This window comes from Heterocephalus glaber, unplaced genomic scaffold, assembly GCF_053883595.1.
Source record: "Heterocephalus glaber isolate CG9 unplaced genomic scaffold, H.glaber_assembly_v1.0 deba00001564, whole genome shotgun sequence".
NCBI classification, from domain to species: Eukaryota; Metazoa; Chordata; class Mammalia; order Rodentia; family Bathyergidae; genus Heterocephalus; species Heterocephalus glaber.
The window spans coordinates 10,463,584-10,488,240 of NW_028258351.1; the positions used below are offsets into that span (position 1 = coordinate 10,463,584).

A 24,657-nucleotide genomic window follows, 5' to 3' on the forward strand; every position below is an offset into this window, starting at 1 on the left:
GTCTATTGGTTAGTGGTGACCCTTAACAGGGATCAACTTCAAGAGCAAAAAGTTCCAACTCATTTTATTCTAGTGCTGGAAATTCAATGAAACAAAATACCATGACATTTAAAAACAAGTACTACAGGGCCGGGGATTTAGCTCAGTGGTTCCAATGCCTGCCTTGCAAGCGTAAGGACCCAAGTTCAATCCTCAGTACCAAAAAAACCCAAAAAAACCCCACAAAAACCCAAAAAAACAAGTACTACAGAGGGCCCGGGGATTTAGCTCAGTGGCGCCATGCCTGCCTCAAAAGTGCAAGGTCCTAAATTCAATCCCCAGTGGGTGGGTGGGGGGACTACCATATGTGCTTACAGACCAGAGACTGCCCATATTCTAGGTATTATCTGCCTTATTACTCTGCTAAGCAATAGGTACCATCAAGAATCTTCCCACTATCCTAGTGGATGGGGCTAACCATCAAAACTAGGGATATAATGGAACTTCCTAGTCCTGGCAACTAACCTCTAACCAGAGCTGCCGACCATCCTGCTCAGTAGGGCTGCTTTCAGTGGTAGCAAAGTATTGCATGCCATCCAGCAGGCAAGTCCAAGATGTTTTTTGCTTCAGAGTGTCACCATACCAGGCTGGATGGTGTTGGCACTGCAGCAGCTGAGCTTTGGCAGCTGAAACAATGACGCAGCCTTCTGTCTCTGCTCCACGAAGAACCATCTATGCCAGAGATAAAACCAGTTAAGCCACCAAGGAAGGTGAGAAGGCTATCGAGACAATATTATCAACCACTGCAGCTGAGTCTAATTCTGGCTGAGTGAACTTTACTTCCATGGCTTTTACATACAGAAGTGATTATTCATGTTACCTGTAGGAAGGGGAAATTTTTTGCTTTACCCATCCATTCTTATATAGAGATGAGGGAAGATGAAGAGTATGATTATGATCTTGCCCAATGTTGGGGTGCTCTGGCAAAGAAAAGGTACCTGGCAGTTGACCAGCTCAATAAGGCAGTTTCTGTTGTATATATCATCCGTCTGGCAGGCAGCAATGCCACACAATTGGTCACTCATACCTGACTCCTCTTCTGTGAACACCACAAACCTATCTGTCTCTTCAATCAGCTTCTGTAACATGTAAGCACCTGGCAATGGCAAAAAAAAATAGGAAGTAGGGAAATGTCACAGTCTCAAAGGGAAAGAGAACACATTCAGAATCAAACCTGCAATTTCTCTAATAACATAAGGGTTAGGCCACATCTTCCCCAACCTGGAACTCCAGTCCAGCCCACTCCACCCTGCCCTTGGCCTCTGAGGATAAAATAAAGCTCAGCAATTCATTCTCCTCTCATGTTAGTAAAGTAACAGATTCCCAACAGCAACTTAGAAATACTAGGTAAGTGACAGCATTTTTTCTCTTAGGCTCCTCTGGACTACTCCAGGATCCCCTCCTTCTTTTGTTCTTTTTATTTTTCATTTTGTATTTTTTTTCTGGTACTAGGAATCAAACTCAGGACCTTGCATTTGCCAGGCAGGTGCAGCGCCACTGAGCTACATCCCCAGCCCCTTCTCATTTCATATTATTTTATATGCTTCTTGTCCATGACTACTCCTTTCCACTTGAGACCACTTTGTTATCAGTGTCACTGTGTTCCATCTTTGCTCCTTCCTCTGATTATATCTCTAGAACTTCCTTCTCCCAGATCTTAGTCTTTCCTAAAATCCAACCTTAGCATGTTTCTCTCTTTTGCTCTCTTCCCTTCCCCCAACTCTTTCTCTTGAGGAGCAGAGAACAATCTGCATAAGTATTCTAGCCTGCTGTGTTCAAGATTCTATCTCTACTGCTTACTCAACTATGCTTTTGAGCAGCTTGCTTTAACATGTTTGTCTCAGTATCCTTGTCTATAAATTAATACTATCTCTAAGGTTGTGGTGAAAATTTAATGGAATATATAAAAATGTTTTGCAGAGTACCCTCTACACAGGAAGCAATTATTATCTATTTAGCTTAAACTCTCAGCTATATGCTGAAACTCCCAAGCTCTAGCCCTGAGCTTTTAGACTTTCATTTCCATCTGTTTGATTCAGCATGTTCAAGTCTTAACTCAAAAACACTCAAACAGGGCTGGGGACTTAGCTCAGTAGTTTTACCACTTGCTGCGCAAGCGCAAGGACCCAAGTTCAATCCCCGGTACCAAAACAAAACAAAACAAAACACTCAAACATCCTTAAATTTGTGTTTAGCCTATGGCTCTAGTTCTGATATTATTAATGTCATGGCATTAACCAGATTCGTATCATAGTCATTACCACTTTCTGTTGTAACTACTTTCAATCAGTGGTTAAATCTCCTATATGCAAGACAACATTTCTATATATCTCATTACCATTCCCTCTGCCTCTACCTAGTTCCACCCCTTAATGCCTCTTGTTGAGACACCATAATAGTTTGTCTCTCCACCTTCAGTTTCTTCCCCTCCAGTCCTCCTACATACCACTGCCAGATTTATTTTCCTAAAAGTAAAATTCTAATGATGACACACCCCTACTCAAAAACCTTCAATAGTTCACCAAAGGATCAAAAGCTTCTTAGCCCTGTCAGTCTTTGATGATCTACCTCCATCTTTCCTTTCCTTATTCCATCCTTTTGTTACTGTCAACTAAAAGAGTGCTCACTTTCCTTTGAACATACTGAGCTTTCTCAACTCCACTATTTTTTTTTTTTTTTTGGTACCGGGGATCGAACTTGGGTCCTTGCGCTTGCACAGCAGGCGGTGAAACCACTGAGCTAAATCCCCAGCGAACTCCACTATTAATTAATACAGGTTATTCCCTCTGTGTTGCTTGCCCTTCCTCCCCATTTTTACATGTTCAAACCATATTAAGCCTTCAAGGTACAGCTCAAACCTCTACAAACCCTTCCCTGATTAATTCCTTCACTTCAGTCAGAAACTGCCATATTCTTTCATTCCTTTCATATGTCATTACTTTTCACCACCTTCTCAAACTCCTTATAAACCTGCATCCCTGTACTTATTATCCCTCCGCCCTAAAATTACCACATACTCTTTGGAGCATTTCTAGACTCCCCAACACTGATTTTTCCGATTTTCTATGGGCTTTTTAGTATTCTTGAACTTTTTTTTTTTTTATACTAGCAATTGAACGCAGGCCCTTCACACTGAACTATATCCCCAGTCCTTATTTTTTTGAGGCAGGGTCTTGCCATGTTGCTAAGTTGCCAGGCTGAGCTCAAACTTGTGCTTCTGCCTCAGCTTCCCAAAGTGCTGAAATTATAGTCATGCAAAACCATGGCTGGCTCCCTTGAACATTCTTTTTTCTTTTTTTTTTTTTCTCCTTCAGGGTCTTGTTGTGTAGTCCAAGCTGGTCTCAAATTCAGCCTCCTAAGTGCTAGGATTACACCAAACTTTTTTTACCTTTTTTTTTTTTCCCTTAAACATTCTTTTTTTTTTTTTTTGGTACCGGGGATCAAACTTGGGACCTTGCGCTTACAAGGCAGGCGCTAGAACCACTGAGCTAAATCCCCGGCCTAAAAGGATGAGTCTAAGCAAGGTTTTTTTTTTTGTGGGTACTGGGGATCAAACTCATGACCTTGTGCTTGTGAGGCAGGCACTGGTCCTTGAACATTCTTACAAAGCATTTCACAATGAAACTGTATGTCTCAAAAAAAAAGAAAAGAAATTGTATGTTTCACTCCCTACTAGTTTCTCAGCTTATTCTAATCTTTGTATCCCCAAGGCGAATGGTCCTGATATATTAAACTCTAATAAAGCTTAAATAAATCTATGAATGAATAAATCTTAGCTTAATCAGAGACAGAGGACTTGCACAGCATGCACAAGGCCTAGGTTTGATTCCAAGCACAAAGAGGGAGGGAGGGAGGAAGGCAGGAAGGGAAAGAACTCTTTTAATCCTTTACTTCTTTCTCTTATTCATCCTCTTTTGGCCCTACTACTCATTCTGATCCACTTATGACCATAGGGTCAGACTTTTTAATGCATTCACATCATTGGTATGTAAGACTAAGGTGGCCTAACATAAACAAATAAGTTTCACCACTGTAACTAAATAGAACCAGCCATGATACAGTCCTTCTCAAACCTTTGTCCAAGCCCTTGTCAACATTGTAAATCTAAACCTTTAGTCTTGTCTGCCCCACCAGCCTACCTCCTGATGACCCCTTATCCGGCCGTCCACTGAAGCTAGGAGTGTCGACATGAGGTGAGGGTAGGGTACTTGCTGGGACACCTCGCTTTGGCTTTTTGGCTGGCATCTGGGGATCAATCTTTAAACCCTTCAGGGCCTCAGTAGAAAGATTACGTTTGAGTACAGCTGCCTTTTTGTAGCCATCATATAAACCAAATGCAATGTCCCGGTTGGTGGTTGTCCAGGAAATCCGTAAATCTACCAAGTACAGCTGGTGTGTATGAAAGGCAGGATCCCCATCTCGAGTAGACAGCTCCTAAGAAAGAGAAAAAGGACCTCAGGGTTAAAATGAACATCCCCGTTTCTAAACCACAAGTGGAAACAGAACAAGAAATCCATTCTGGAAGAGAGGAGAAGACCCTGGAGAAAGAAAAACTAAGTAAATCACCTTACTTTAACTTTTTTTTTTTTGGTACCGAGAATCAAACTCAGGACCTTGTGCTTGCCAGGCAGGCGCAGTGCCACTGAGCTAAATAAATCCTTGGCTAGTGTGCATATTATATCCTAGCTATACCTAATGCATTATTTAATTATTTTTCGTAGTACCACATACTGAACTCAGGGCCTTCAATATTAGCTACATTCCTAGGCCTTTTTTGAGACAAGGCTACTTTAACCAGGCTAGGCTCAACCTTGGATTCCGCTGCCTCAACCTTCCAGTGCTGGGATTACAGGGATGCACCACTATGCCCAGCTCTAATGCATTTGAAATGACTCAGGGGATTTCAATTTAAAATCCTTCCCTAATTGAGGGGAAAAAGTCAGCACCAAATGAGGTGCTAGTAACACATTTTTATTTTATTTCCTGGATAAAAGGCTACAAGGAAAGGGAGAAAAAGAATCTTCAAAAAGATGTTGAGAAGTTGGACATAATGGTACATACCTGTAATCCTGGCAACTCTGGGGGTCTAAGGTAGGAGGATTTCAAGCTCGAGCCTGGCCTGGGAAACTTAACAATTTAGCAAGCCCTTGTCTCAAAATAAAAAAAGGTTGGGGCTGGGGATTTAGCTCAGTGGTTCCACCGCCTGCCTCGAAAGCACAAGGTTCTGAGTTTGATCCCCGGTACCAAAAAAATAAATAAATAAAAAAGGGTTGGGGATATAGTTCAGTGTGAAGACCCTGGGTTCAATCCCCAGTACTGGGGGGAAAAAAAAGATGTTGAAACAGATAAACTAAGAGTATATTATAGGGCTGGGGATTTAGCTTAGTGGTTCCACTGCCTGCCGCCCAAGTGCAAGGTCCCGAGTTCAATCCCCAGTACCAAAAAAAAAAAAAAGAGTACATTACAGGGCCGGGGATTTAGCTCAGTGGTTCCGGTGCCTGCCTCATAAGCGCAAAGTCCCAAGTTCAATTCCCGGTAGCCAAAAAACAAAAAGTATATTATAAATTACACATATGCTAATAATATAGTTAGGAACCTTACCAGAAACTTACCTTAAAATCTACTTCTATGGTCTGATTTAGGTTCTCCCCAAAATTGAAGATCTAACCAAATGTGAAGATCTAATCAAATGTGATGGGAGGTTGTATAATTAGATTTAGATAAGATCATGAGGGTGGAATCCTCATGACAAGATTAGTGTTCTTATAAAAGACACCACAGCACTTTCACATACACATCACACACTTGAGTACATCTCTTTCTCCCCTTGCCCCCAGCTGAGGACACAGAGAGAAGGTAGCCATCTGCAAACCAAGAGGACAGGCCTCATCAGGACTAGACCGTGCTACCACCCTGATCTTGGGACTTCCCAGCCTCCAAAACTAGGAGAAATACATTTTATTGTTTAAGTCATGTGTGATATACAGTATTTTGTTAAGATAGCTGAAGCAGACTGAGATATCTACTAATATAACTAAGGTAATAGATTATGTCAGTACCTCCTCAGCTGTGCGATTACTATGCCGTTGGTAGGTGAGGGAAGACAGGCTCAGCAGGTGGGTCTTTGTTACCAAGGGATCAAGGCAGTGATCAGCATTCTCTTCTGTGGGTGAGGCCATCAGGTGAACAGTCACCTGACTTAAGTCACTAACCATCTGGGTCACACTCCACTCAGAGATGAGGCGCCGCATCACTGTGCCTGCTGAGAAACACAGAGTCCAGACAGAACAGTTCAGAACCATAATTTGAGTCATTAAGAGGGCAATGGAACTGAGAAACGGGAAAGGGTCAGGGAACACGGTAGAAGAAACAATGGTAGTCTTTGATCTCACCTTGTGGTATAAGCCGCTGAGTTCCCCGTGTGAAGACATGACCCTGACTACATTCAATCTGGATGCCCCGCTGCTGGGCAAATGAGGCCCAATAATGCACCTGGCAAAAGGACAGCATCAGACTGAACAAAAGATGGCATTAAAGGGATGACTAAGGGCCAGGGATTTAGCTCAGTGGTTCTGGCACCTGCCTCCCAAGTGCAAGGTCCCAAGTTTGATGATTAAGAGATCCAATACGAAAATTTTTTTTAAAAAGGGTGGGGGAGGAATGGAAGTTAAGATGTCAGTCATCAGAGCCTTACCTGTAGCTGGGGAAAGAGTGCAGTACAGGAAAGCTGCTTATAGTGCTGGCCAAGTTTCTTCTTGCTGGGCTTCAGGTTATTGAAGAGCTTTCCTCTGCAGATAGGCCTTGTGACACTAGTCCACGTTGCCCAGAAGTTTTGCATCCAGCGCAGGGTACTACTATATAGCAGAATTCGGGGCTGGGATATTGCTGCAAAGGATAGAGGTGTCTTAGTTATTGGTGAAACACAGAAGTGTGGCTAAATCCCTTCCTAGCTTCAGGTTTTAGAGGTTTAAAAACCCAAACAGCATCTAACCTCACTCATACTTAGTATTCCTAGAACCTCTGCTTTCAACCTCTTTGTTTTCACCTATGCTGTATATTCACTCCAAATTCTTATGTTGAAATCTTAAACCCTAAGGTAAAAGAAGAGAAATGGGCCGTTGGGAAGTGATTAGATCATGAGAGCAGAGCCCTCCTGAGTGGGATTAATGCCTTTGTAAATAAAGCCCAAGGGAAATCACTAGCTCCTTCCACCACAAGGTAAGAAGGTGCCATCTATACAGAATGGGCCCTCAAGAGACAATGAAAATGCCAGTATCTTTTTGTTTGTTTGTTTGTTTGTTTTTGCCAGTATCTTGATTTTAAACTTCCTGGACTTCCAAACTACAAGAAACAAATGTTTATCGTTTATAAGCCACCCAATTTATGGTACTATTACAGCAGTCTAAAAAGACACAAACCCCTCTCTCCTCAAAAATTTCCTGACCCAAATTCTCCTCGGCCCTTGTCCTATCCTCTCTCTTCCTTTAAGCTTAAGTCCTCACTGTCTAGGCCCATCCTCCAAGCCCTCCCTCCCCAATGCCCCAGGCCCAAGGCTCACTCCCACTGTGTCGAGTCAGATCCATCTTGATGGAGAGATTGAGGTTCTCAGAGCGAAAGGCCCGGTAGGAGTCATGGAGCTGGCCCAAGGGTACCTCAGGCAGGAACTCTGGGGCCCTCAGAGTGACACTGTGGTGGTCATGAGGGTTCCCATGGCACAGCCACTGCAGGTCCAGTGTCATGCAGAGGTCAGGCAGGTAAAGGAAGCAGCAGTCGTCATACCTGCCTCACAACGGAGCCCCATCCCTCAGTGACCTGGTCACTTGCCTCCCCTTGGTTCTTCCCCTCTCCCTCCACCCCGAGATCCTCACCCTTCATTCTACTCACTTAGAGGCTGTTCTCACATTGACATCCAAGTCACCTTTGAACACAAACTGACCAGGTTTCCAGTGAAAAGAAAGGTGGCTCCATTCCCAGTGCATATTTTCAGTTGTATTGTATGGATCCTATAAACCCATCCCAAGAACTTGGTGAGATACGTATGAGAGAACCACCTTCATATCCCAAAATAGTACTTTTCTCTCTACCCACATCTGCTGTACAGGTCGCAAACAAACCCTCTTAATAGGAAAATTACTCCATGGGACCCCTCACCTCAGTGGCCAGTTGGTGCAGGTTCGCCTGTTCAATGTCCATGTGCCAGTCCCCATGGAACATAAGACGACTTTTGTCCCACCAGGGCAAAGGTGGGCTGGGGTCAGCTGAGGGCTTGGTCAAGAGGTCCACACACTGCCCAATCAATGTCCAGGCTGGATCCCAGCATGGGCCCCATACCACTGTGTACTGGAAGATTTCCGCTGGTATAGAGGAATAAAGTAGCTTGTAACATAATATCACCCCTCTCTCCCTCCTTCATTCAGCTTATTTTCCACCCCAGCCACCACAAATATCCCTCAGAGAAACCAAATGCCCTCTCTACTCACAGTGGAAGTCATGGTAGAACTTGAGTGGGGGCATGTTCCTCTCTACTGTCACGTTACCCCATGGAAGCCCCAAGTGCAATATTTGACGTCTACGGGAGCAAGGCTGACCACTCTGCTCCGTGCCCACAAGTCGACCCATCAGCCTCCAGTCACGAATCTCAAATAGGTACCGTGGATAGTCTCTGATCCGAACTGTTATTATAGGGAAGATACACATGGCTATTCGGAGGGCTGTTGTAGCACTTTAAGGCATTTTTTCCCCTTGGCACTTTTTTTTTGGTACCCGAACTCAGGACCTTGCGCTTGCCAGGCAGGTGCAGTGCCACTGAGCTACATCCCTGGGCCCCCTTACCACTCGTTTACCCATGTGTATTTACAAAGTCAACTGAGCAACAAGACCTGGCTGTTGGTAAAGAGCAAGGCTTAGAAAGCTCACAGACACCCTGGAGGAGGTGAAAGGCATAGCACTGAGATCCAAGAACCACAATAATCTCAAAAATAACTATGCTAGTTGTCTCTTTTTTTTTTTGTACCGGGGATCGAACTTGGGTCCTTGCACTTACGCAGCAGGCGGTGAAACCACTGAGCTAAATCCCCAGCCCTGCTAGTTGTCTCTTTATGTCAGCCAAGCAATTTCAGAGTGAAATTCAGAAACAAAGAAAGGGAGGAGGAGTCAACCCATCTTATTCCACCCATTCAAAAATAGCCACAGTTCCCAATAATAACCTAGCTCTTGGGCTGGGGATTTAGCTCAGTGGTTTTGTTGCCTGCCTCGAAAGCACAAGGTCCTATGTTTGATCCCTGGTACCAAAAAAAAAAAAAAAAAAAAAAAAAAAATCCTAGCTCTTCTATAACCACTGAGCTTCCTGGAGCTCAGAGGGCAAATACCAGGCTCTAAAATACAGAAGCACTGCTTACCTAGAAAGGTCTTAACATTGCACTTGAGCATTCGACACCACTGAATGACAAGATCTATTCCTTCAGCAGGAAAAGGGCTGCCTGGATCAAGTTCTCGAACCTGCTCTACCACACGCTCAGGGCCATGGAAGGAGGAATCTGCCAGAGCCACTAGCTCTAGCCCTGCCAGGCTCCATGTGAGCAGTGCCCTGCGCATGGGTGTGTTGCCATAGAGACGACGAGAGCGCTGGATGTAGATCTCTATGTTTTTGCGTTCCAAAGAGGCATACAGCTCCTCAATCTTCCGGGCTGGCAATAACTCCCCATGCTGTTTTCGAAGAGCAGCCACTTTGGCATCCAGCAGTTGCAGCCTTTTTGCACTCTCCTTACTTTCATCCTTCATCAATTCATAGTTATCATGAAGTTTCACTTCAAAAATGTCATCCAGAAAAACCCATGAGAAGTGCTGAACCTTCAAGAGTAGATCAGGTGGGAGTAGGGCAGGGCTTGGAGAAGCCCAAGCACAAGTACCTCGATGCAGCCCCTTCAGCCATTTTTGAACTCCCACAGCTTCATCTAGAGTTCGAGAGAAGTCATACTGGTAAGGGAACTCCACTGAGACTGAGCCAAGGGACAGTAGCCAAACACGGTTCCGGAGGGTCTGCAGTGCAGGAAAGGGGTTCCGGTGGAGAATCATCTCCTCCAACTCAGGGAGCAGCTGTACCTCCACCTCCTTGAAGTTGAAGATGTTATTGCCATCAAAGCCAGCAGCCAGCTCTGGGCAGTAAGCCTGCAATGAACCTCCATGCCGGTTTAGTGACACACTCTCTGCAGCCAGGGTAACGAACTTGTCCTCAGCAACAAAGGCAGTCAGTTTGGCTGTGCTCACTTCCAAAGTCAGGTTTAGCAGCCGCCTTGGTGGAGATGGTTCAGGGAGATAGTCTTCTGTCTCAGAAGTGGTCCGTGGAGTCTCTAGTGCCAGGGATGGAACAGTCTCAGAAAACACAGTGGTTTTTAGTAGGTCTCGGCACTGCAAGGTGGCCAGGACATGCTGGTACAGGTACATATGATCTGGGGGGCTCCAGAGTAGGGTCAGCCCTGCACCACACTGAACCTTTAGGGCACAAGAGAAAAGGACCCATCAATCACTGTATCTCAGAATAGTAGAGATGGCAGGAATTACTCAAGAACTAGCTCTTCTGGAAAGTCTTTCCTGAGTAACCACATTAATTACTAACTTCCTTTGTTCCCCTTAATATTAATATGCTGAGTTAACAGTTGTGACTTATCTTATATTTAAGAGCACTTACACTTTACAATCTTGTATTATAAATTGTCTGAGAACAGAGGCTACGTGTTTTAATTTTTTGCTATTACAGTACATTCATTATACACAGCAGGTACTCAATAAACCTTCAGGCTTTAAGTTTTTTGCTCAGGAGTTACCATTCTATTAACACTCTAATAACCACTGCAATTTGAAAGTGTTTCATGAACTCATAACATCTTAATTTAATTCTTAAAAGGTAGTATAAAAAGTACTCATCATACCAGAGCAATTAGCAAAGTCAGTTTTGACTATCTATGTGCATAGAAAAAATTAAAATTCCAATACAGAAATACTCTCTCAAGTTCCAGTCTCAGAAAAAAAGAACCTCTTCAGTTTTCAAAGAAATGTGAAGTCTAGGGCTGGGGATGTGGCTCAGTAGCACTGTGCCTGCCTGGCAAGTGCACAAAGTCCTGAGTTCAATCCCCCGGTACGGGGGGTGGGGGGGTGGGTGTGAACTCTGAACAACAGGAAAGTACTCTACCTTCCTCCTAAGAGGGCCCTATCACTATTATCACACCCAAAGGAGAAACACACTAGAAAACCTCTCAAAACTTGTCTGTCTCAACCACACATGGTGGTACATGCCTATAATTCTAGCATTGTGGAAGACTGAAGCAGGAGGATCACAAGTTTAAGACCAGCCTGGACATAGCTGGGCATGGTAGCACATGCCTATAATCCCAGCACTTGAGAGGCTGAGGCAAAAGGGTTGCCTTAAATTGAAGGCCTGCCTGGACTATATAGCGAGTTCAAGACCTGCCTGGACTACAAAGCAGACCTTGTCTCAAAAAACAAAAGAAAACAACAAAATAAAACCAAAAACCAAAAAGAAACAGACCAGCCTGGATAATTTAATGATTTAGCGAGACCCTGTCTCAAAAAATAAAAAAGGGCTGAATTTAATGCTCAGTACCGGGCGGGGGGAACCCTCTGTCCCATACCTGTACAAGAAAGATACTAGAAAGCCTCTCAAAACTTGCTTCCGCCAGGCATGGTAGCACATAGCTGTAATCCCAGCACTTGGGGGGGCTGAGGCAGGAGGATCACCATGAATTCAAGGCCAGCCTGGGTTACATAGTGATTTCAAGGCCAGCCTAAAACTACATACTGAAACTCCATCTCAAAAAACCAAAAGGAGGGGCGCCAGGGATTTAGCTCAGTGGTTCCGCCGCCTGCCTCGCAAGCACAAGAACCCAAGTTTGATCCCTGGTACCAAAAACAAAACAAATAAAAAACCAAAAAGAAAACTTGCTCCCCTCTTCAGATTACTTCTAGCCTTCTAAGAAAAATGACACTAGATTTCTTTCTTCTTTTCCTTTTTCAAACAGGGTTTGAAATACGGTTTTAGCTGTGCAGCCCAGGCTGGCATCAAACTAGCTACCTATGCCTCAGCCTTCACCACAGCCTTCAGATCATTATTCTTCTTGGGGTCTTGTTGGGGGGTTGAGACAGGGTCTATGCAGTTCAAGCTGGCCTTGAACTCACTATGCAGTCCAAGCTGGCCTCAAACTCTAGGTGATCCTCCTGCCTCAGCCTCCCAAGTGCTGAATTATAGGCATGCACCACCACACTCAGCTAAATCATTACTTTTTTAAAGCCCCTTGTCTTTCAGAGATACATACTGAAATATTTACAGTTAAAATTACATGTCTATCACCTTTAAAATAATTACAGAGCCTTGCCAGGTACACGACTTGTAATCCCAGATATTCAGCAAGCTAAAGCAGAAGAGTTTCAAGTTAAAGGCTAACGTGGGCATGTTAGTGAGAACTTCTCTCAAAATAAAAAATAAGGGCTGGGGGATTGGCTCAGTGGTTCCGCCACCTGCCTTGCAAGCGCAGGGTCCTGAGTTTGATCCCTGGTACCAATAAAAATAAACAACAAATAAAAAGGACTGACGATATAGCTCACATTCCCTGGGTTCAATCCCCAATACCACAAAACAATAATAACAATCCCAAAGCCTGGGACAAAGGAGAATGGCAGGAGTATAACTAAAACAAGTTGGTCATGAATTGATAATTACTGAAGCTGGGTATATGAAAGCTCAAATATTCTCTGGTTTTGCATACATTTTTAATTCTATCGTTTATAAAAAAAAGAAAAAAATATAAGAACAAGCTCCCCCAAAAGAAAAAGACATCAAGTGTCATGTTTCTGATGAGTTTCACAGAATAAATCAAAAGGGGCTAGGGATTTAGTTCAGTGGTTCCACTGCCTGCCTCCCAAGCGGAAGGTCCTGAGTTCAATCCCTGGTACAAAAAAAAAAAAAAAAAAAAAAAGACTAAGTCAAAAGGACTGAGAAAGGCTTTAAGCAGGGAGGGAGGGACGACTCGGCCCCACCTTCCCACAGGCACATTACCTCTAGAGAGTGTATGCTACTGTAATAGGTGAGGGAGAGCATAGAGAGGTGGAGCACTGGAGTAGGAATATCAGGAGCCTTGCAACAGGGCTGCATCTTCTCTGTGACTGATTTCACCAGTGCAAGCACAAGCCCTTGAATCCCCATGGTGGAGGTCTCAGCACTGCCCAGGACTGTCAGTGTGTCCAGTCGTACCTCTGAAGCACCTAACAAATAGAAACCTTGTCAGCAGTGGTTCTTAGTTCTCAAATAGCAACTTTACCCAACCTCTATTCTTACTCATTCCCTTTAATTATCTTTATTCTTGCTCCCCCCTATGTGCATTTTCCGTTTTTTAGGGACATTTCCCCTTTCCCCTCTAACTAAACCTAGTGGAGCCAAAGAAGTTCTCTAATTCCTAAAAATTGCCCAGAAATATATCATTTACTATCTAGAACTAAATATACAAGGAAATAAAAAGCAACACAACTCATTCTCTTGACAACATCAAGGCTGTCTTTTTCTTGTACATCTTGTTTAATAACTGCCTTTTGTAATCCTAGCACTCAGGAGGCTGAGGCAGGAGTATTGCCATGAGTTCAAGCCTGTGCTATATAGTGAGTTCAAGGCCAGCCTGAACTACACAATGAGACCCTGTCTCAAACAAAAACAACAAAAAGGAAATACCAATAGGACCAGGCACGGTGATGTATGCCTATAACCTCAGCACTTTGAGAAGCTGAGGCAGGAGAATTACAAGTCTGAACCAAGCTTGGGTAACTTAACAAGACCGTCTCAAAATAAAGAAGGGCTGATTGAGGATTATAATGTTCTGTGTGAAGGTCCTGGGTTCAACAAAAGAAAGGGAGGGGAAGAAGAATGGGAAAAGGAAGGGGAAGGGGAAAAAGAAATGTAAGGGAAAGGAAGAAAAAGAAAAAGGAAAAGGGAAAAAAAGAGCAAGCAATAGATGTGCAATCCTAGTACTCTGGGAGGTTGAGGCAGAAGAACTGCAAGTTCAAGCCCAGCCTGTAAAATTTTAACAACTTAACAAGACCTTGTCTCAAATTAAAGAGGGCTGAAAAGGTAGCTCAGTGCAAAAGTCTAGGGCTTAATCCCCAGTACCAGAAAGGGGGGGGGGGGGGGAGAAAAGAAAAGAAATGGCAAGAATCCCAATAGTTACCCAAAGATTACCAGCATCTCATGCTTCTAAATTTAGAAAGATTCCAGATAATCAGCTTCATTAAATGAGAAAAACAGACTGAACCAGCATAATCTGCTTTGTTACAATTACTCACTTCAGTACAGACTCTTTCTCACTTACCAACCAGAGAAGAAAGGGTGAACAAGTTCATGTCTTCCACCTTCAAGTCCACCTTCCACAGTAATGTCACAGATTCCCCAAATGAAGATTCCCTAGAGATAGCTGATTTCTCAGATTGTAGACTCATCAAGGATAAGATACGAGATAGACATTGGGCACAAGTATCTGATGCTTCTACCTGAAGTCCTCGGATAGTACAATCAAGAAAAAGGGTATCTGACTGGGTACTAGACAGGCCCAGAGGCTGGTTGTAGCTACCCTAGAAAAGAAGCAGAGGAACTCACTGAAAGCATGCAGATACAGTTTTATAATTCCCTGCTGCCTAGAAATGCTCAGTGCTCTGAAGCATGTCAGCAGAGGAAGCTACATAGGCCCCTCCTCACCAGTCTCCACTCACCTGCAGTGTGAAGGAGTCCAGGACAAGTGCTTCACCCCAAACATGCATATTGGGTGGGTGTGGTGCCCGTTGAATGTGCGAGTCACTGCCCACACGCCAGCAGAGGTGATCCACAGTTAGGACACCTCTCTGATGGATGCTTTGTGGCCTGAGGTGCTGGTAATCTGAACAAAGGTGAGAAAGAAGAGCACTTCTATAAAGCCACTCTGGCCAGCTCTGCTAGTTCTTTTTCTTTTTTATTTTTTTTTGGTACCAGGGATTGAACTCGGGTCCTTGCACCTATGCAGCAGGCAGCGAAACCACTGAGCCAAATCCCTGGCCCATGCTAGTTCTTTTTAATTATTATTCCCATTCTATCCCAGAGCCTTACCCAGAGAGATGGAATTGAATCCCAAGGCAAAAGGCGGTGTATCTCCAAGCTGAATAGAAATGTTGACATTGGAGATAGAGGTGCTGAAGATAATAGGAGCCAGGATTTGAGGGAAGATTCTACACAGGAACAAGATATTGTTTTTATTGTTTTTGCAGGACAAGAGATTGAACCCAGGCCCTTCACACTAACCTACAAAGCCAACCCTTTTTTATTTTTTATTTTGAGACAAGGTCTTGCTAAGGCACTAAGTAGGCTGGGTTCAAACTTGCAGTCTTCCTATCTCAGCCTCCCAGAGTGCTGGAATTACAGGCATGCACCACCATACCTGGCTAAGACATCATTGTTTGATAAGGAAATGATTCCCATCATGGAGCAAATTGCTGAAGCTCTCAAAATCAGAGAGAGAATTTGGTTTTGATGTGATTCTTAGGACCAGCTATGACTAGAAAGTTAAATGCTAAACTTGTCAGCTTATTGCTCCCAATGGTAATCTGCAGGAACCTCAGAAAGACATGAAGTTGAACCACATGAAATAGCCATTTTTCATAGTCAATACAGTGAATATCAGCAATATCAGATGATTTAACCTAAAATCACCGAAAAATACCATTTCCAATCCATTAGTCTGTGTGCAGTACAACAAAAGTACTATACAAAGACAGAAATGGCTCTGCAGATCTACCACTACCATCTTGCACCCTAAGGCAGACAAGACTCTATCATTTAAGTTCAGCTCAAATGTTTATTTTGTATAAGGCACCATGCTAAGCACTGAGAAAACAAAAATGAAAATACCTCCCTCCCATCAAGGAGTCTGGTTTAATGGGGAAGATATATAAAGCAGAATTACTTCTGAGACTAACATTTAGAAGGAACAAATAATCAAATACATATTTAACACAAGATGCCACTCGTACAAGAGAATCCACCAGATAAGACACTTCCTGAAAAAAGAACAAACAGACCTTTTTCTCCTTCGCTTAAGAATAGGTGAACTAGACCCTTGAGTCTCCAATGCTAGCATGTGCAGCCAGTGAGAAAATTCTTGGTGCCGGTAATGAATGATACACGTGTTCAAAACTAGAGAGGCTGAGAGGTCAATAGTGGTCACCTGAAATGGGAAAACCAGAACTGTGGGCTTGAGTTTTATTTCATTTACTTAGCAACACTGTAGAGAGAAATCACAGAAAGGAACGATTCTTTTTTTGGTACTGGGGATCGAACTCAGGACCTTGTGCTTATGAGGCAGGCGGCAGCACCACTGAGCTAAATCCCTGGTCCGGGAACAATTCTTGATACTAGTCATCCTACCTGCACATTAGCCTTGAGGGAGTTGAGGCAGACAATGCGCTGGCGACTCTGGGACAGCAACAACCCATCTATAAGAAACCAGAAGACAAGATTAGAGGAGAGCAAAGGGAGGGCAAGAAGTAAAACTAGGAGAGGATCAGAGACAGGTGAGAGGATCAGAGACAGGTAAGATGATGTGATGTCACCAACACTGTGCGTGGGACTATTTCTTCTCAGTATGTTTCCCCCTCCTCCTCCAATACTGATATCAAGTTAAGGAGATCACGTAGGACATGAGCAAAGAGAATGCCAGGTCTTCCTATTCTGTCAGTACCAGTAGCCCTATTTATGAACCTTCCAGTAGGAGTTCAGTGCTCATCTGTGCCATATCAGAGTTTGCAGTGAAGCTTCTCAGGGGCAGTTGATCCTCATCACGGTGGTACAGGAAATGTAGCAGCTTCAGTGTCCAAGTCAGGTGCCTGGCCCAGAGACAGATTCTGGCTCAGAAAGACATGGAATGCCATTCCTACTGCCCTTCTCCTTACAGCTAAGATCAGTGCATCTGATAGATTAGTTCTAGAGATCCCAGCATATAGCAACCATTACCATTCTCCATACTGTATCAAGATAGACCTTACCTCTTTTGACTATTCATGGACAAGACCACACTTGTGTTCTCCATCTTCAACTTCACCTGGTCTGGCAACTGTTGGAGGTACAGGCCAGGAAATGTTGGCTCAGCCAATTTCTCTGTTACCTCTGAGAACATGAATAAATAACATAAGAGCCATCAATCCTTAACACTCTCAATTTCTCCAAGCCCTGCCTCTTTAGCCAAATCCTGCTAAATAAAGTAGGCTAAGAAAAAGCAGAAGCAAAGCCACAAGGCAAATATACCATAAACTAGGTACGTGATGTACTCCCTTTCCCAGACTCTAAAAAACATAAACATACGGGAGCAGGTTGGCATCACAGAAAGAATATGGACTTTAGGGTCAAATAATTTAAACCTCATTTTGACTACTTCTGACTAGCTATGAGACCTTAGTCAAGTTACTTTTCTAGCCATCTTGGGCTTCAGTTTCCTTATGACAAGTTGAGGACTTGGTGAGAAAACATATGCAAAACATGTAATACAAGTCTACTTATGATGGGTATCCACTTAAATGTTAATTATTTCACTCAGCAGAAACAAATGCCCTATGTCCTCTATCCTCAGTGTCAAAGGCCAAGTGACTAACAACTCAAACCTAAATGAGTAATGGAACCACTGTTTTTTTCCACTTCCAAAATAACTTCCTAACTTTCTAACTTCCTGAGAACAATGCAGCCAAGGAGCTCAATGACTGGGGCTTTACCTGAACAGGAAACAGGCTTGGATACCAGGCTTGGGCCCTGACACAGGAGTTGACTATGGAAGAGGCCCTCATGTAGTTCAGCATGGAGTGTCCACACATCCACAGTGACAGCCTTCAGATGTCTACTGCTGATGCCCACCTTGAGACACAGGTCTAGAGCCAGTGAGAGTTCCACTAGGCAGGTGTCCTCCTACAGGAAAAATTAGCCCTTAAGATGTCCACAGGGAGCTTGAATCAAAATCCAATGGTATCGGGCCGGGGATTTAGCTCAGTGGTTCTGGCGCCTGCCTTGCAAGCGCAAGGTTCTGAGTTCGATCCCCAGTACCAAAAAAAAAAAAAAAAAAAAAAAAAAAAAATCCAATGGTATGGAACACTGGACATCACCTTGAGGAAATCCTGTAAGACACGGAATCTAGACTATAGGCCCTAAGTGCCTTCACATTGTAAGAGGAAATGAGGCATCGGAATCACCACTACATACTCACCAGCTGACCACTCTTCAGAACTTTGCTGTTGATCTTAGATAAGCTCACTTCACAGATTAGCCTAGAAAAAGGAAAAGATTAAGAGCATTTGGCCCCTTTCCCTTACCATTTACCTCCAACCAAGCTCAGTTGGCTAGAAAGGACAAGGCAAGGGGAAAGACCACTCCTCATATTTCAAAGAATGAGAACTTGATGCCTTGATCATGAGGAGGCCCTGATACCTACCTTCCCTGAAGCAACCCAAGGCAAGAATGACACTACCAGACCCTCTTTCACCCAGTCCCTTACCTTTTCCCATCACTATCCAAAAGAAATCTGCTTCTACTGATCTGAATATGCCACAAGGACTCAGAGGTAGCCACCTTGAGAACCATGATGTTTATAGCATCTACATGAATGGAGAATAGCTGGAAGAAATGAACAAGAATGAACAATAATATCAAGGCAATAAAAATCCACCCACAACTCTAATACCAACTCTCCCTCAAGTATAGTGAAGAACAGAAGTAGTAGTCTCACTTGGCAGAAGATCTTCAGTAAGGACGGGCTGAAAGACAGGTCTTTTTGATCCACCCCAGTTCTCTGTGAGAATGGGGCAGACAGGCCAGAAACCTGCTGTAGGTCCGTTCTGATGCGTACTTCTCCAAAGCACAACGCCACATAGTGTCTGCCCAAAAGAAAAACCTAATGCCACTGGGTCCATCCCTCCACAGCAGTCTCCTCTCCTCCCTTACCTTCATTCTCCAATGTCCCAAGAAACATTGCTCAAATTATAGAAGACAGTCTCAGAAAAGTTATCAACAACTGTCTCATAAGGTAATAGTACTCTGACTAACAAGGAGACTCCAGTAAAAACATTTCTCCCTTTTTGGGCTAAGAGGCCTCTGTAGAAGAATCTCATTCTGTAAAAACCCTAAAATATTCCCCAAGGGGAAATGTAAAGGTATGAGGTACTCACGGGAGATCATGGCTAAGGAGTTTGCTGGATATCCACAAGTTATCAATTTCCTACAAGAGTGGGAGAAAGCTCTGTACACTAGATGCCAAATAAGCAGCAAGCAGCTTAACAACCCAGGAAGGGTTTTGGGTCTCAGAAGAGGAGGAAGTGCTATGGACCCTCTTACTAAATATACCCCATTCCATTTCTACCAGATTTCCTACTCTGCCCTTGGGATCTTGATCCTCCTAATGCTGTTAGTTAAACTTGCTTAGTCTTTCTCTTTTATGGATAGTTGCCCTGTTTCCTCTCTCGAGAATTAGAACAGTAAGCTTTTCTAGCTACTCTTATCTTTACCTCTGTATCTTTCATATGTGCCCTGGACACTTCGTGCCCTATTAACATTTTTTAACTGAACAATTTGCATCAATCCCAGTGTTCCCCAACCAGCTCTAAACTCATCTTAGCAAAGAAATAGCAAGGGGTGGGGTTAAGAAAGTTACAAGGAATTTTTTTTAAAAAGGAACTTAAAAGCTGAAATTCAGCTGGATCAACCTCTCCACCACCCCCAACCCCACTCACTCTGGGTGTTTCCCGGAACTCACCACAGTTTGCTGGTGCTGCTGAAACTTAAGACTGACATTCTGAATCCAAAAAAAACGGAAGGAGCCAATCTTTAGCTCCGCCTGCAGCTTCCGCTGACACCACCTGGTGGCCAACCTTACTACAAGCCACCTACAGAAAAATTCCTGTGAGTTCATAAGACCCTCTCCCATCGCTCCCGATACCCACTGTTGATGCTAGAAGGCCTTGCAAAAGAGTTATAATACTCTACGGCTGGATTTTCTGGGCAACTCTCCAGTCTCCAAAAGAACCTCTCAGGCACACTCATTCAGTTGCACCAACCAGGACCCTGGCCCCGAATGACTCGCCCAGGGGAAACCAGATAAACATCTCCACCTTCTATGAAGGGGACCAAAAAAAAAAAGCAATCTCTCAAATCTTCAGGAACCCAAAATAGAACAAAAAGGATCCAACAGGAGTCAAAGTGGAGGCAACCACGTCAAATGTGCCATCACATACTTTCCAGGGGTCTCTGTCTCCGTCCCCAAACCGCAGACAAGTGTCCCCGGGAAAGCACTGTTGGGTCTCACAGGCCAGCTCAAAAGCAGCTTTCCCGGGTCGCCCACTCCTCCTGACCGTGGTCTCCAGGGCAAGGATGAAAGAGCCCTTCGCTCTCAGTTAAGGGGTCATCAGGGGCATGTGGAGCAGGAAAGGGAAACCACCGCTCAAGGATCCTTCCTCCATACACTTACCCAATTTAGAACCGCGGCATCCCCCGCTTCTCTCCCTGAAGCTCTGCCCGCGCGCCCCCTCCTCGACCCTACACCCTCCGCCTTCGGGGTATGAAGAGTGAGCGCCCCCTCTTCAGTCATTCCCTCTCCCTCTCCTCCCCACCCCCACTCCCACCCCCACCCCCACCCCAGCGTGTAGAAGCCCCTCACCGGCCTAGGAAGAGGGCGCTAAGCGCAACCAGCAGCAAGACCAACAGCTCAGAGAGAAGCAGAGGCATTTAGGTCCGGGTCCGGCCCGGCCTGGCCCCGGCCCCCGCCATGCCGGGCCCCGACGCCGGAACCGCGCAGCACCGCCGCGGGCCGACCAGCCGCGCGCGCAGGGTCAATGCTGAGCCTGGAAGCGTCGTTGCGCGCGCGCGCGCCCCGCCCCCAAGGCCTGCCAGCCAGCCAGTTGTCTCCCTCCCTCCCTCCCACTTCCCGCCCCGCGCCGCCCCGCGCCGCCCCGCGCCGCCCCGCGCCTGGGAGCCTGCAGGAACGACTGTGCGCGACGTAAGGGCGTGGTTGCGGAGGAAGCCGCGAGGGCGGGGGTGGGACGCTGACCGTGAAGTAGCTGACACATAACGCCCCGCCCTGGGCGCGCCTGCCAGGGTCGAGACTGCTGGGGGTCGAAGTCCGGTCACGCTGTCCCCAGGTTAGTGGTGATCTGACTCGCTCATTTCAGCCTCAGATTTTTTTTTTTTTTTTTTTTTTTTTTTGGTACCGGGGGTCGAACTTGGGACCCTGCGCTTTCGAGGCAGGCGCCAGAACCACGGAGGTAAATCCCCGGCCTCAGCCTCCCGAGTTCTTCAAAACATATTTCCTAAGGCAGCTAAATAGCATGGCCGCTCAAGAAATCGGCCCAAGTTATACCATTGGGTCAGAAGTAATAGTACTTCCGTATTTTTCAGGATGCTGAGGAATCCAAGAAAAAACTAAAAGACCTCAGAAATTCCAGCTCATTCTACCCACAAGAGAAACCCATGAGTTTTTAACTCGTTTATTGCCCGATTATGGGTCTGGTCAATTTATACGTATTAAACTATTGTGTACTTTTCCAGACATCACTGGAAAAACTTGTTTCTACAATGTGTATAGCACAAACTGGGACAAACTGTAAGAAGGGATACTGCAGAAGTTTGCCTGGGAAGCAAAATAATTACTGTACATGAAATAAAATTAAAGGCCAGTTCAGGTCATAATTAATTTTACCTGCTTCCTCCTCTATGAAATTAATTGGACAAAGGTCCCTTAGAATGACTGTGATGTTATGGTAAAACAGCTTTGTTAGCTGGGCGAGGTGGCACAAGCCTGTAATCCCAGCACTCTAGGTGACTTGAGACAGGAATATCCCAAATTTGAGCACAGCCTGAGCAATTTAGTGACTAAAGGTACTCTTTTCAAAAACTAAAGTTTTAAAAAGTCAGAGAATGTAGCTGAGCTACATTCCTAGACCTAGGGTCTTTGTTTTGTTTTTGTTTTTGAGACCGGGTCTCGCTATGTCCGAGTTGCCCAGTTGAGGTGGAATTTGTTTCTCCTGCCCCAGTCTCCTAGAATGCTGAGGTTACAGGTGTGAGCCACCATGCTGTTTGTGGGTAACTATCTGAATGATGATTTACTAACAGTATAATTTACTGATACTAAAGTATAGTTTACTAATACTAAAGAAATCTTGAGGATTTCAAAAGTCAGTATTATGGAGTAATGTCTCTTTGTTCTAGTGTCCTATAATGTTCTATAAACATCCTTCAAGATTTACTCAGAGCTTCACACCATTTCAATTTTCACCAACATGTTGCTCAAAGTTGCTTTTATTCTTCCAATTAGTTTCCTTCCTTTTCTAGCTCTTAAATCAGTTATCTCACATTCTCCTAGGGGCACTACTACTGTTTCACACTTTAGAAGATAGGTCATACTTATTTTTCAAACATCATTATTTCTGTTATCCTTAAAATCAGCATGGGGCCGGGGATTTAGCTTAGAGGTTCCAGCACCTGTCCAGCAAGCGAAAGGTCCTGAGTTCAATCCCCGGTTCCGGGGGGCGGGGGGGGGCATATATCAGCAGTGTATGTCCCCTGAATGGTCAGGGAAGGTCCAGAAACTGTCCAGGTCAAGGAGTGGTGCCTTGTAACCCATCTCCATACTCTTTCATCTGTTTGTTTTATTCAGCTAAGATATCCATCACTTCCTTCTCCCTAGACTGTTATGACTCCTACTAGCAGCAATCTCAGAGCTTGAAATGTTGATTCTATTGTCTGTTTTATTGACAATACTGATTCCTAAGGAATCAAAAATGAAGTGGAAGGGCCAGGGATATAGCCCAGTAATGCTGCACTTGCCTACCAAGTCCAAAGTCCTGAGTTTAATCCCCAGTACCAGAAAAAAAAAAGTCTCTTTAAAACAATTGAAGTGGAATGGAGAAGAGGAGTAGAGGCAGAGATGGAACTCTACTAATTCATAGCCTAAGTTTACTGAGACTACAAGTCTTCCTAAAAGAAACAAAGTCTTATCGCTTCTCAGCCTTTTGGCTAAGACCAAGTGAAGAAACACAAAGTCTTGCCAGGTGTGGTGGCGCAAGCCTGTAATCCCAACATTCTGGAGGCTGAGGCAGGAGGATCATAGCAAGTTTGAGGCCAGCCCAGGCTACATACCGAGTTCAAGGCCAACCAGAACTACAAAGTGAACCCTGTCTCAAAAGAAAAAAAGAAAAGAAAAGAAAAGAAACCAAATCTGGTACCAGGGATCGAACTCAGGACCTTGCGCTTGCGAGGCAGGCATGGCGCCACTAAGCTACAAATCCCCAGCCCAAAAAAACAAGTCTTAATGCCATGGTCCAGATCTGGCACAGAACTGGATCTCTAAATGTTCAACATTAACATCTTAAAGCAAATGGAAAAAAAGAAAAACCCACAAGTTTTTAAAAATAAGTAAGCTTGGGCCGGGAATTTAGCACAGTGGTTTTGACGCCTGCTCTGCAAGCACAAGGATCTGAGTTTGATCCCCGGTATGAAAAAACCCCCCAAAAACAAAAAAATAAATAAGCTTGCTACCCAGGCACTGTGGCACACACCTGTAGTCGCAGCACTAGAGGCCAAGGCAGGAGGATCATTGAGAGTTCAAGGCCAACCTAAACTACAATACATAGTGAGACCCTCTCTCAAAAAAATAAAAGTTTGCTAATCACTGAAATTCTAGCAGATGGCAGGCATCTCTGTTCATCAGTATCATGCTTGGAGTATATAGGAGTAAGCCAAGGGTGGTGGTGCACACTTCATCACAGCAATCTGGAAAACTGAAGCAAGAGGAATCTATTTTCAAGCTCAACTTGGTGATTTAGCAAGTTCCTGTCTCAAAATTTAAAAATTCAGGGGCTAGGGATTTAGCTCAGTGGCGCCACATCTGCTTTGGAAGCTCAAGGTCCTAAGTTCGATTCCCAGAACTGGAAAAAAAAAAATTAAAAATTTTAAGAAAGGGTAGGGATATAGCACAAGGTTAAGACCCTTGGTTCAAAACCCAGTACTGAAGGGGGAAAAAATTGTATAGGAGCAAACTTTCTGAAATTAAGTGGTACAGGAAAGAAGGAAATGAGGTAGTCAGAGGACAAAAACAAAAACTTTCCCATAACGATTTCAAAAACAGATATCCCTATCCTGTCAACCAAAAAAGGTGCTATCTTCCAAGAGCTAACTACAAAAATTGTAGCACAGTAAAAAGAATGAGTCAAGGGCCAGAGATTTAGCTCAGTGACACTGAGCCTGCCTGGCAAGTGTAAGGTCCTGAGTTCAATCCCTGGTACTGGGGAGAAAAAAGAGTGAGCCAGACAAAGCTACATTCCTATCCCAAAATTATTTACTAGTTTTATGAATTCAGTTCACTTCCCTGTCCAGATGCCCTCCCCAAAAATAAAATTTCAGGCAATAAACTGTTCTGTTATAGGGCCAGGAATTTAGCTCAGTGGTTCTGGCGCCTGCCTCGCAAGCACAAGGTCCCGAGTTCGATCCCCGGTACTAAAAAAAAAAACCAAAAAAAAAAACCAAAACAAATAAACTGTTCTGTTCTCCCTTGGTAAAATTAATGT

At 44.3% G+C, this 24,657-nt stretch overlaps 2 protein-coding genes across 5 annotated transcripts in view; one reads left to right on the forward strand and one right to left on the reverse strand.

The window, feature by feature from the left end:
* Bltp2 (bridge-like lipid transfer protein family member 2) overlaps nt 1–20,922 on the reverse strand; it is a 30,404-nt gene extending 9,482 nt beyond the window's left edge. For 2 of the 4 annotated variants that reach the window (XM_021238503.2, XM_004856999.3), the window contains exons 1-26: nt 20,754–20,922; nt 19,854–19,983; nt 19,270–19,319; nt 18,831–18,978; nt 18,600–18,718; nt 18,312–18,372; nt 17,827–18,016; nt 17,107–17,227; nt 16,823–16,947; nt 16,490–16,557; nt 16,144–16,289; nt 15,176–15,294; nt 14,806–14,969; nt 14,409–14,667; nt 13,109–13,314; nt 9,438–10,530; nt 8,520–8,711; nt 8,191–8,393; nt 7,924–8,042; nt 7,598–7,818; nt 6,734–6,924; nt 6,432–6,531; nt 6,099–6,301; nt 4,179–4,473; nt 978–1,135; nt 505–711 (exon numbers count right to left, since the gene is read on the reverse strand). In XM_021238503.2, coding sequence (XP_021094162.2) covers nt 505–711; nt 978–1,135; nt 4,179–4,473; nt 6,099–6,301; nt 6,432–6,531; nt 6,734–6,924; nt 7,598–7,818; nt 7,924–8,042; nt 8,191–8,393; nt 8,520–8,711; nt 9,438–10,530; nt 13,109–13,314; nt 14,409–14,667; nt 14,806–14,969; nt 15,176–15,294; nt 16,144–16,289; nt 16,490–16,557; nt 16,823–16,947; nt 17,107–17,227; nt 17,827–18,016; nt 18,312–18,372; nt 18,600–18,718; nt 18,831–18,978; nt 19,270–19,319; nt 19,854–19,983; nt 20,754–20,821 — 4,956 coding nt within the window. In that variant the 5' untranslated portion in view covers nt 20,822–20,922. Of the gene's footprint in view, nt 1–504; nt 712–977; nt 1,136–4,178; nt 4,474–6,098; nt 6,302–6,431; nt 6,532–6,733; nt 6,925–7,597; nt 7,819–7,923; nt 8,043–8,190; nt 8,394–8,519; nt 8,712–9,437; nt 10,531–13,108; nt 13,315–14,408; nt 14,668–14,805; nt 14,970–15,175; nt 15,295–16,143; nt 16,290–16,489; nt 16,558–16,822; nt 16,948–17,106; nt 17,228–17,826; nt 18,017–18,311; nt 18,373–18,599; nt 18,719–18,830; nt 18,979–19,269; nt 19,320–19,853; nt 19,984–20,753 lie in introns of those variants that run through there. The other 2 variants (XM_004857000.4, XM_021238504.2) reach the window with 2 other exon arrangements.
* Nucleotides 20,923–21,117: 195 nt separating this feature from the next.
* Supt6h (SPT6 homolog, histone chaperone and transcription elongation factor) overlaps nt 21,118–24,657 on the forward strand; it is a 45,622-nt gene continuing 42,082 nt past the window's right edge. Inside the window, exon 1 of the mRNA XM_021238320.2 lies at nt 21,118–21,234. The gene's annotated coding sequence lies outside the window, so the exon portion shown is untranslated. The remainder of the gene's footprint in view (nt 21,235–24,657) is intronic.